Source organism: Emydura macquarii, unplaced genomic scaffold (genome assembly GCF_026122565.2).
Source record: "Emydura macquarii macquarii isolate MOO-44397 ecotype Brisbane River unplaced genomic scaffold, CSIRO-AGI_Emac_v2 contig_1451, whole genome shotgun sequence".
Taxonomy (NCBI): Eukaryota; Metazoa; Chordata; order Testudines; family Chelidae; genus Emydura; species Emydura macquarii.
Genome location: NW_027131588.1, coordinates 21,655,817 through 21,666,648, shown reverse-complemented (window position 1 = coordinate 21,666,648; position 10,832 = coordinate 21,655,817). Strand labels below are relative to the sequence as shown.

Genomic DNA, 10,832 nt, shown 5'->3' with positions numbered 1-10,832 from the left:
TTCTGCTTTGCGCCCCGGTGGTCTGGCTGGTGGCCGGAGGTGGGCGGCCAGTCCCCGGGGCAGGTCTGCGTCTCCCTGACACCGAACCAGCGCCCCGCACCCCCTGTCCTCATCTCAGCGGGGGCGGGTCTCACCTCGCCCTACAGCCCGCCCCGAACGGCAGCGGGCTCGGTCCCCAGACGCGCTCCGAGCGGTGCGCGTTGTGGGAGCGCAGCCAGGCGGGGAAGGCAACGCATCTCCCGGCGCCAGCGGGGCGCAGGCAGCGTCCGGCGCTGCAGAGCGAGCGAGCGAGCGAGCGCGGCGGTGGCGACAGCGGCGTTTCCCCCCGCCGCCGTGGGAAGCACTGTCACTGCAGCGGAGAGCGGAGCCGGTCCGGAGCCCCGCGGGGCTGGGGGGAGGAGAGCAGGACGCGCAGGACGCGCAGCCCGGGGCCGGTCCCCTCTCTCTCCCCGCCTCCCCGGCACCTGGGCCGGCCACTCCCCCGGCCCGGGATAGGCAGGGGCCCCCTTGCCGGGGGCGGGGGAGTCTCCAAACAGCCGCGTCCCCGCCTCCCCGGTGCGTGCTGAGGTCAGGCCGGGCGGGGTGGGTGCGCGGCACAGAGCCGAGCCGAGCCGGGCCGGGCCAGGCTAGGAGGGGGCGTGGGGCGGCTGGGACTCGGAGCCGGAGCCGGGCGCTCGCTCACTCACCGCAGCGGTGCCCGCGGGGGAGCCCCCGGGAAAGTTGCGCGCCGGGCGGGCCGGCCCCATGGCCGGGCAGGGGCGGGCGCGGGGCAGGGGCGGGCGCGGCGATGGGCAGCGCCCCTGAGCGGCGGGCAGCGCCCCGGGCCCGGCTCCGGACCATGGCCAAGTGGCTGACCAAGTACTTCAGCCTGGGCAACAACAAGGCCAAGAGCCCCCCGGCCCCGCCGCCGCCGCCCCCGCCGCGCCCCGACTACCGGGACAGGCGGCCCGGGGCCGAGCTGCTGGCCGCGCACCGCCACACCTCGCCCCCCCTGGCCCCTCGCCACCACCGGCGCGGCGCCGACGACCCGGGCGAGCTGCTGCGCGCCTACCGCGCGCAAAAGGAGCGCGACTTCGAGGACCCCTACAGCGGGCCCGGCTCCTCGCTGCGCAAGCTGCGCGCCCTGTGCCGGCCGGAGCCCTGCGCGCCCCAGGAGCCGGACCCGGCCGCCGCCGCCTCGCCGCAGCTGGTCCGCAGCCAGAGCGAGCGCCGCCCGGCCACGCCGCCCGACGGCCGCTACCTCTCCCCCAAGCACCGGCTCATCAAGATCGACAGCGCCGAGGGCGCCGGCGGCTGCGGCGCCCCGCTGCTCACCTGGAGCCCGCCGGGCAAGAAGCTCAGCAAGTGCCCGGAGCCGCCGGAGAGCAGCGTCCCCGCCGCCAAGCCGGAGAAGGTGAGCGCCCCTCACCGCCGCCTCGGGCCCCCCAGCCGGAGAGACGGGGCGAGGCGAGGCTGCGCTGCGCTGCGCCCTGCCCGTCGCTGCGCAGCCCCGGGGCGCTGGGCGAGGTCCCCAGGCGAGCCCGGCTGCCCCCGTGCGGGAGCTGGAGCGGCCCCGGTGTTGGATACACCTGTTGGGGGGGAGCTGGGGGCCGCGCTGGGTGAGGTGCTTGGGGGGTCTGTTGCAAAGTGCGCCCGCGAACCAGGTAGGATGGCGTGGTGGGTTTAGGTCGGAGTCCTGGGCTCGCCACCGACCCACAGGGCTTGCCATGTGGGGAAGGGGACTCAACCACTTCCCCTGTCTCTCTGCTGAGCAAACCAAAGAGCAAGATCTGATGTCATCCTGTGCGGGGGAGAGACATGAGAGGCGGCCCGATCAGAGAGGTCTTTAATCTCCGATACAACACTGCTGGAAAGAAACCTGGGGGGGGGACGGGGGACAAAATGAATACTGTTTAGTGTAGTGCTGCACCCCAAAAGTGTCTAAGTGGTGTACCTGCAGGGACTTGGTACTGGTGCTGGGTCCCAGTTTGAGGTGTGAACAGCCCAGGTTGCTAAGAGTGGGAAGGGTTTGTCACCATCTAGTCTTGTCTGTGATTTTATGTCACCAATGCATCAAACATCAGAAAGCAAGTGAGGCTTTTCACAGTTTTTGCCATGACCTACTTTTCTTGCTATTCAATCCATCTCATTATTTTGTCTTCCAACGTGAAACATGATGTATGCGCTAGAAGCGGGAGGCTTTCTTGGTTTCAATCATTTGCATTTTTTTTTTTTCTGAAGATCCTCACTGGAAATAATTTTGTGACTTAAGTTATGGGTGCACTGCGTAACTTTTGACAGCTGTTCTTCCCAGGGAAAGCAGGATCCATCTGTGCTTCCTTCTCTCACCTACAGTAATCTTTTTGTAGGCAATCAGGCTGAACGAATTACAAACGCTGATTTTAAGAGTGAGGCAAATGTGGTAGTAAGATTGCTTTGGAGACTATTTTATGGAAACTTTAGACAGCCTTTTTCAAAATGTGTTAAAACTATAGGGATTCTCTTCCATCCAACGGAGTTATTTTGCTGGTCACTTCTGGCGTAGATTCTAGAACAGAAAAATACATGATGGAGATGTAATTCTTCACATGAGGTTAGCTCCATGTGTCTGTCCTTGCGTAAAGTCCCACTGATTATGACAGAGCTGTAGGTATGCATGTTTGTGCAATAGACGGCACAATATTGAAACAGACTCCAGTGCTTGAGGCTCATCTGTAAATATTTTGCTGTCTTCTGCGCTAGTATTTCTCTACAGGTATTTACCAAGCAACTGCAAACACTAGATCATCTATGGAGAAATCTGGTTATTTTCTCAGTGGTGGCCTTTGTACAGGGGTGTAATAGTAATCCTTTTAAAAGTGAAGCCTGTATCCTCAATTCTGTTATCCTCATAATCATAGTTTAGTTTTCCCTTAGCACAGTAGTGACTAGTTTTCCATGCAACCGTAGCGCACTCTGGAGAGTAGAGGAGAGTTTAATATAACAGCAGATTCATAGACTCTAAATATTTGCTAGATGTTATCAAATTTAAAATGGGCAAGTGTGAGCATGTTTTGGCATATAACATGGTTGAATTGAAGGGTAACAATTTCCATGATGATTTAAATTAATAAATTCTATTCTGTCCAAACCTAATCCCAAATAAATCAAGTTGTCAGGATAAAATAAAATCAAAACTCTAAGATATGACTGACAATGCAATAATTATGTAGCCACTGGAAACGCTTAACTCTTTTCAAGGAAGTGAGTGATTTTAAGTTTAAAATATTAATTCTTATTTCATTTCTCCATAGGCCACATGGCTTGAGGATCTGTATTTGAAAGTGGCATGCCCCAGCCATCTCCTCCTCAGGGGCATGTATATTCAGAAAGTACCTGCTTAGTAGAGCATACACAATCAGTAGTTGCTCATTGGGCATGAATTTCTAAAAATCACATAACAGTCACAAGCAAAGTCATTCTACTCCATTTTAATCCCTGCTGAAGCAATTTCTTAAAAAAATACGCAGTGTCTACATCTGCTACCCTGGCAGCCTGTTATAAAACATGTACAGTATTTACCCATTACTCAGGGAACTGTTCTTTTTGGTTGTATGCTTGTTCTGAGGCTATATGCTATGTTAAACAATCAATAATAGTTTAAAAATAGTTTGGATAAGCAGTTGAAGGCTCTTAAAATAGGATCATGCCAAAAGTGACTTGATTGTTGGGGAGAGACTTCCCAAATCTCTGTTATAATCACTCTTCTTAGCTGTGTGAGTGTGTGCATGTGAGAGAAGGAAACCCCATAAAACTCTACTTAGCATTCTGAAAAGCAAAACTTGAATCAGACCAAAATTTTGAATGGCAAACACTAGCATGAAGTAAATTTGTTTTTTTTTATAGCTGTATTATAAGATCCTACAAATAATCTAATGAATGCAGATGGTGACTATATATTCCCCTGGTTTTTTCCAAATTAAATTTTGTGCAGTGTTAAGTGCTAAGAGAATAGCTTTGCTCAACCACTTTTTCTCAAATGCCTTCACATCCATCTCCCTACTAGGTATTTATATTGTGCTGAGGTGACGTGACATTGCAGTCTCCTTTTGCTTCCTTTGTTTTGTTGTGCTCTGGCAAAAGCACTGTCTACGAGGAAGGTAAGCGATCTTGTCTAGATGAGGCTAGGAAGGAAGACTAGGATCTAAGGTGAGTTGTTAGAATGCCTTAATTAACCTGCTTGAAAGTCTAGTGTAGACACGGTGTGGTGCTGTTAATGCATGCTAGACCGGTCGAGTTAAAAGCTACGCTCTTCTCTAGGCTTCAACTTGATCAGTTTAGCAGGTGTTCAAGGCTACACTACATTGTTTGAGAAGTCAGTTGCAGGCATGTTAGCTAACATGTTTTAATCCTAGTCTAGACCAGGCCTCTGTCTCTGCATAGGTTATCTTTTTCCTGTAAATTAACATGCAGTAACTGAAATCTCCTGTATACGGTGTAGACCTGTTGCATCGTGGCTGTAGTGTGAAAGGCCTATGTACCTGACTGTTTTTGCCTAAGCTAGTGTTAGTCTTGTTTACTGTTGTGATGGCTCATCAGTCATGAACACTAGTGTATCTGGTTTCCTGGAAGAAAAAAGGTCAGATATAGTTGTCTGATTTCCTCTTACTCTAAGTATGTTCTTGGACAGTATATAAGTGTACATGGTACCAGGATAATCTCCCACAGAATAGGATTTTGATGTCATTACTGACTTTTCAAAGTTCCAAGAAATCCAGCTATAAACTGAAGACTCAAACCAAACAATGGAGCTTTCCTGTTTGGTAACATCAGATGATATTTCTGTTAACTTTCGTAGGAGGAGTTAATTTCCTGAGCACTGACTTTCTCAGCTGTAGAACAAAGAGGGACTACATAACTTTCCATCTGCACTATTTACTCCCCCCCCCCCCCCCCCCCCCCCCCCCCGGGCGCGTTGTGAAAATGAGAACTTTCCATCTTTTCCATTGCCCTGCTGACTAGAGGAAGGGCTTGGGACGTGGATCCAAAGGACAGGTGGCAGTAATGGGCTGGACCGGGAATGGCTCTTTCTATGAAATACTATTTTTCGAACCTTAGGCACAACACAAGATTCCGGTTGACTTTGATCATATTTGTGTGTGTGCCCAAAGACCCTAGTCACCCACCCACTGGTGACAGTGTGGTCTAATGGGAAAGCACCGAGCTGGAGGATCTAAGTTCTGTCCCACCTCAGGCACTGATCTGTTGTGAACTGATTTGCCCGTGGTCACACCTCTCTGGGCCACTTTTTCTCTCCTGCTCTGTCTGTCTTGTATATTTAGACTGCCAACTCTTGGGGGCTGGAACTACCTCTCATTATGTGGATGTACAGTGCCTAGCGTAATGGGACCCTGATCCTGGCTGAGGCCTCAAAGTGCTACTGTAATGCAAATGATTTTGCTAAGCGTTCAGCACAGACCCTCAGGAAACATGATTCTCTACCCCAAAGAACTTGCAATATTCCAAGATAGCCAAGCAGAGGGGCACTCTGTATAGCTACAAACTACGACTTTCCTTCGTTGTACTGTTAAAGCAGAAAGTGTTAATATTCATAAACCTGCTCAAGTGTTAATTACTGAAGTCTACTGAATTAGTTTGAGCTGTGCAGTGTGTACAGAACAGAGCTTTCAAATGAATGTAAACACGCCCCAGGAACGCAGTGCCTTAGTGGAATCCTGGCCCTGACAGCTTGTGTCAGGATGACCTGTTCCTGAGCCTTATGAATAATGTTTAAAACAGTGGAAAACTCACTGATCTGGCCCAGAGCAACGATTGGGCAAAAGTGAAACCTAAATACTACCTTATCAACTAGAGGGGCTTGTACTGTGAAGCACTTTGTTTGCTTTGTGAGTGTTCAGTGGCTGTCCTGTACTTCAGAACTGTGAAGCAGATGGAGAGGTACTTCAGAACCTCAGACAGTTAGTAGGCTGCGACTGCAACCTTTGGAAATAGTGGTGGGCTTTTTCCTTTTCCAACTTGAGACTCCACTACATCATGCTTTTAAAAGCAAATCCGCTAGGTGCTGATGCAATCCAAAAACTAATTCCTGCCAGAATATCTGACATGATTTAGTTAACACAAAATCAAGCTGATCCCTCGCTATCGAACTACGCACATGCAGCTTTATATTATTGTGACCATCAGTAACCTGTAACTCTGAGGTACCTGAGGAATCAAAGCTGGTGAATTTTGGGAAACACAGCTCTAAAAGAAAAAAAATCTCTGAAGTGAAACAGTGGGAATAGACTTTTAAAATATCTAGTAAATGTATTGTGGGAATGCAAACCTGTGTGCTCGGGAGTCTCTGACATGGTCTAGTTACTTCTGTGGGAATTCCAGGACAAAACTGGGCCCAGAGAGCTGCGTGTGTTTACTTGGTGTTTTGCCCAAAGCGATAGTTACCATGGTACTTATTTCCTAGAATTCTCTGATGGCGAGTTGAGCGGGCTTGATTCGTCTCTGGCTGGCACTTTTTGTGCGTTCAGGTAGATGTGTGCGAAGTGGGCATGAAGCACTACAGAGCATCCTCCCTTGGTGGGATCTTGCACACATTCCCCCTTCACCCTCTTCAACAGATGTGAATGACAATGCAAGATGCCAGGCAAGAGAGAACTGGGTCCAGAATGTCTGCTCATATTTAAGCAGGGCTTTTGTATAATGCAGCTAAATATAGGCTTTTATTAATCTTTTAGTACAGCTTGTTTAAAGTGACTGAGCCAAAGGAGTTCATCTTCCTTGAAAGGTCTGAGTAGTTTTCCTCCCTAAGATGATCTAATGTTTCAGACTGTGGAAAAACTGGGGATTTTTTTTAAATCACAGTTCTCATTTCATAACCAGTCATTTCCTGTGCGATCTCCTCTGTGTAAGATGCTCGTTGGGCACGGAATGCAGTGGACATGTAGCAGGTGCAAGACTCGCTGTCAGAGAAGTGGGTGTATCTGATGACCTAATGAATACTTAGTCTGAAGGGGCAGAGCAGAAATGAGGGAGAGGCACCTCAATGCTCCATGGCAGCTGCACTGTGTTTGAATGTGCGAGCCTGCCTGGCGTAGTTGACTGCATTCTCACCCCTGTTTTGAGGAAGGTGTATATCTCCATTCATTTGCATCCATGCTGCTTCACGTAGCCAAGAACTCTGCAGCATGAAGAAACACCCCTTGTTTCTGTGGGGAATGGTTCTAAAAAGAACACCTGCATGGAAGCATGGTCATTAGCTGAACACAGAGACTAAAAGTTATGTGCAAAATGGTTTATGGGTTTTTTAATTTTTATTTTGACTAGGACAATTTTATATATTCCAAGCAACTAATAGAGCATGGGCATATTCTGTCTGATCCTTTAATCTTAAATTCATTATACGAATATAACATTCCTGTTCAGTGGGGAGATATCTTTAAAATTGATTTCTTTAACACCTTCTTAAATATTTTCTGTTTCTATTTTGATTCTTCTTTAGTATCTAATATGTTTTTGTGCCCTCAATGCACTGAAGAAATTAAGACAACCAAAATGCATCTAATGTACATGGATGTAGCACCTAAAAAGGCTTGAAAGCTGTAAGATTGCTGTGATGAGGCATTTAGATTTGTAAGGACAGAATACTAGTGTATACTTCTACAGGAGCGCTTACCTGAAGATCTGTAAGTACTTCACAAATGTTTAACTTGCAACACTTGTTTGAGCATGTGTACGCACACAGGTGTGATTATTCTAGTGGCAGGTCAAGCACAGCAATGGTCTAACATTGGTCAACAATCCTACGCCAGTTTCAGTGAGAAATATATCTTTTTGGAATGGTAGGGGGATATCGATAGACAGAATGCAAGTATCTGCCTTGGACAGCCCCTGGATCACTGGGGCTAAGAGCTCCCTACTTACAAGAAGTGCTGTGTCATAGGATGTAACTGAAGAGTTTTGCTCTGCCTGTTTATTGATAGGCTGCACGTTTATCGTGCTGCACCATTGTGTTCAATACTGACTCAGTAAAATGCCACCTGGGAAATAACCATCATGCAGCTAGTTAGTCCTCTGAGATCTCCCCACCCCGACTGCTTTGCTTGTCCGGATTGCAGTCAGGAAGGCAAGGCCGCTGGAAAGGGGAAGGAAGAGGAGAATTTTAGGTTGGTATGCCTCCGTTTTCCTTCCGAATTCTAGCATCCTCCGATTACAAAGTACTGTGTTGTAAGTACACACTACTTGTGAAAATCTTCCAGTCAAATATCTTGAATATGGCCCATGCACACATGAGGAAACTCTCTTCCCCAAATAAGTGAGGATGTCTGTAACTTGAGAATCAAATTAATATCTTGAGAGCCGTATTTCTGTGGCAAAAGTTGGAATATTAAATGCCACTGATAGTGCAGCTTCCATGTCACTGACTGTTGGCATAAACATAAAATACGAGTTTGAAGATAGATGTCTGAAACCATTCTTAGAAAGAGAAAATATTTAAAACAGTGTAGCTCCTCCAGTCTTGAGGTTTTAAAATGCATCTCACATAAGAAAATGGTTGGCTCGTCTCCAAAGCATCACACATGGTAAATTGAAAAGCTCTTTTGAGCTGTCTGTGCCAGTTTTAAACCTTGAAAGACTTCACATTCAGCAAAGGAGCTAAGGTTCTTGGGTTTGTAACTTGTTTGTCAGGAATGTCTCGCCTGTTTACTTTTTGCCGCCAGTCCTATTAATTATTTTGACTTTCTTGTGAAATGATCTATTCTTAGAATTAGGGTGGTGGAAGGAAATCAGTATCAGAAGACATCAAATACATCATGCATCTTTTCCTCTATCAGGTCCCTTGTTCTGGGCTAGTGTCTGCTGGGATCCCCACTTCTCCCTATATAGCCTTTGTATGGTTACAAGCGGGGTAGACTCTTATTTATCTAGTCTGCAAGCGTTGCTCCTTCACTCAGAGGGTAGTGTTAGAGAGAAGTTCAGGCCCTTCCCTCCCCCCTCTCTCTGGGGCCTTAACATACAGTCTCTGTGCCTATTTTGTCTCAAGAAATGGTGACTCTCCCATCTGTGAGCATGACCAGCAAAGCCAGTTGCTCAACTGTTTTTGGATCAAGAGCACTCTCTCTCTCTCTCTTGGTCATCATAAATCTGTTTCTTTTGGAAATCTCTTTTGACAGCCTCTTGATGGCTGTATTTAAACCAGAACAGCTGTGAGGTCTGAAGCCATTTCCTTAGCTAGTGAAGGCTAAAACTGGAAAGTTTGTGGCTTGAGCATTGCATATTTCATTGCTGCAGTATCTGGGCATCTCACAACAGCCTGTATGGTATGGAAATATTATCTATATTTTACTAGCTTGGGAACTGAGCTGCAGAGAGGTTGGAAGAAGCCAGGGTTAGATTTAGGAGTACAGCCAAATATTCTCCTGAGTTCTTCTCTCTTTTTGGGCATTACTGAAGTGTTCTTGTAAGGTCGAGTTGTCATTCTGGAGGTGGTGCTTTTTCTATCAAAAATACTGAGCTAAACCTAGGTGTGTCCATCCTTCTCTGTCACTAAGACACCGGCTAACCTCCGAAATCCCAATAACAAGGATGATTTTATTTTGTATTCACCACTTAAGGCACATCTACACTTAAACTGCACCACTGTAGCACTTAGCATAGAGCATCTTCATTCGACGGGAAAGAGCTCTCCCCCTGGCAAAGTTAATCCACCTTCCTGAGAAGCGGGTAGCTGTGTTGATGGGAGAAGCTCTTGCACTGATACAGCACTGTCTACATGGGGGGTTCAGGTTGCTCAGAGATGTGGATTTTTCATTCCCCGGAGCGATGTAGTTATACCGACATAGGTCTGACCTGAGTGATGAGGATCAATGCATTAACATTTGTGAAGTGATTGGACGGTGATTGGATTAGTGTTGCAGGAAAATCTGCAAAGAATAAACTTGACTCAACCACCACTGGTTGAGCTGTCTCTTGGAGCTACGTGGTGAGCAAAATGCAGATCTTCTAGTGCAGTCTTACTGAGTCGTGCAATGCCGGTGTGGTATCCGTCTGTGCTTTTTCTCATGGTGAAGTCAGTGACGATGCCAGACAGGAGAGGTGAGAGATTCTTGATTGTCACCAGTGTCTAGGATGGGCTATTCCCTCAAGCCCATGTTTACTTTAACTATGCAGTAGTTAGAGAAGAATAGTAGAGGAGAATCTGTTCGTGTACCTTGTCAGTAACATGCAAGCCATATTCCGGGGAATATCCAGAAGGAATAATGTCAGAATTACCAGAGTGACAGCTGCATTCACCAGCTTTAACAAGATTGGGTGGACTGAAAATCTGCAACCTGATAACTCTTTCCATTTTAGTAGTAGTATCTCAGGAGGGTGTTAAACAGCAGCTACGAATCTGAAATATTTTTATATGAGCAAGTCCCGATGACTTGTATCCAAGAATTTTTAAAAAGCTGTCTGCGGAGCTCACTGGACTGTTAATGTTAATTTTACAGAGCAAACGCCTTTGTAAAATACTAGCTGTTAAATGGAATGAATTTGCAACACGTGCCGAGATTCGCCAGCGTTCAACAACTCCTTATCTCCAGTTATTCAGAAAAGAAGATGGAAATAACTGGGGCAGGAGTTAAGAATGAAGCCAGAGAATCTGCTATGGCAGGCGTGGCATTGGGCAGCTGGAGGAACACAGAAAATGGGCCGAGCAAAAGAATCGCTCCATCAAACAATATTTAGAGAGGGAAAAGTTATGGAATTTAGTAACCCAGGGAACGACCAAGGATAGACCGCGTTGGCAGAGCCTGGTTTGTGCCATAAGTTGTCTGATGGTGCTGGCAGGACTCCAATTCGGAACAACGGGTAAG

At 47.7% G+C, this 10,832-nt stretch overlaps 1 protein-coding gene across 3 annotated transcripts in view; it reads left to right on the top strand.

Moving 5' to 3' along the window:
* Positions 1–730: 730 nt before the first annotated feature.
* SHB (SH2 domain containing adaptor protein B) overlaps positions 731–10,832 on the top strand; it is a 121,459-nt gene continuing 111,357 nt past the window's right edge. For all 3 annotated transcript variants that reach the window (XM_067553341.1, XM_067553343.1, XM_067553342.1), the window contains exon 1: positions 731–1,393. In XM_067553341.1, coding sequence (XP_067409442.1) covers positions 788–1,393 — 606 coding nt within the window. In that variant the 5' untranslated portion in view covers positions 731–787. The remainder of the gene's footprint in view (positions 1,394–10,832) is intronic.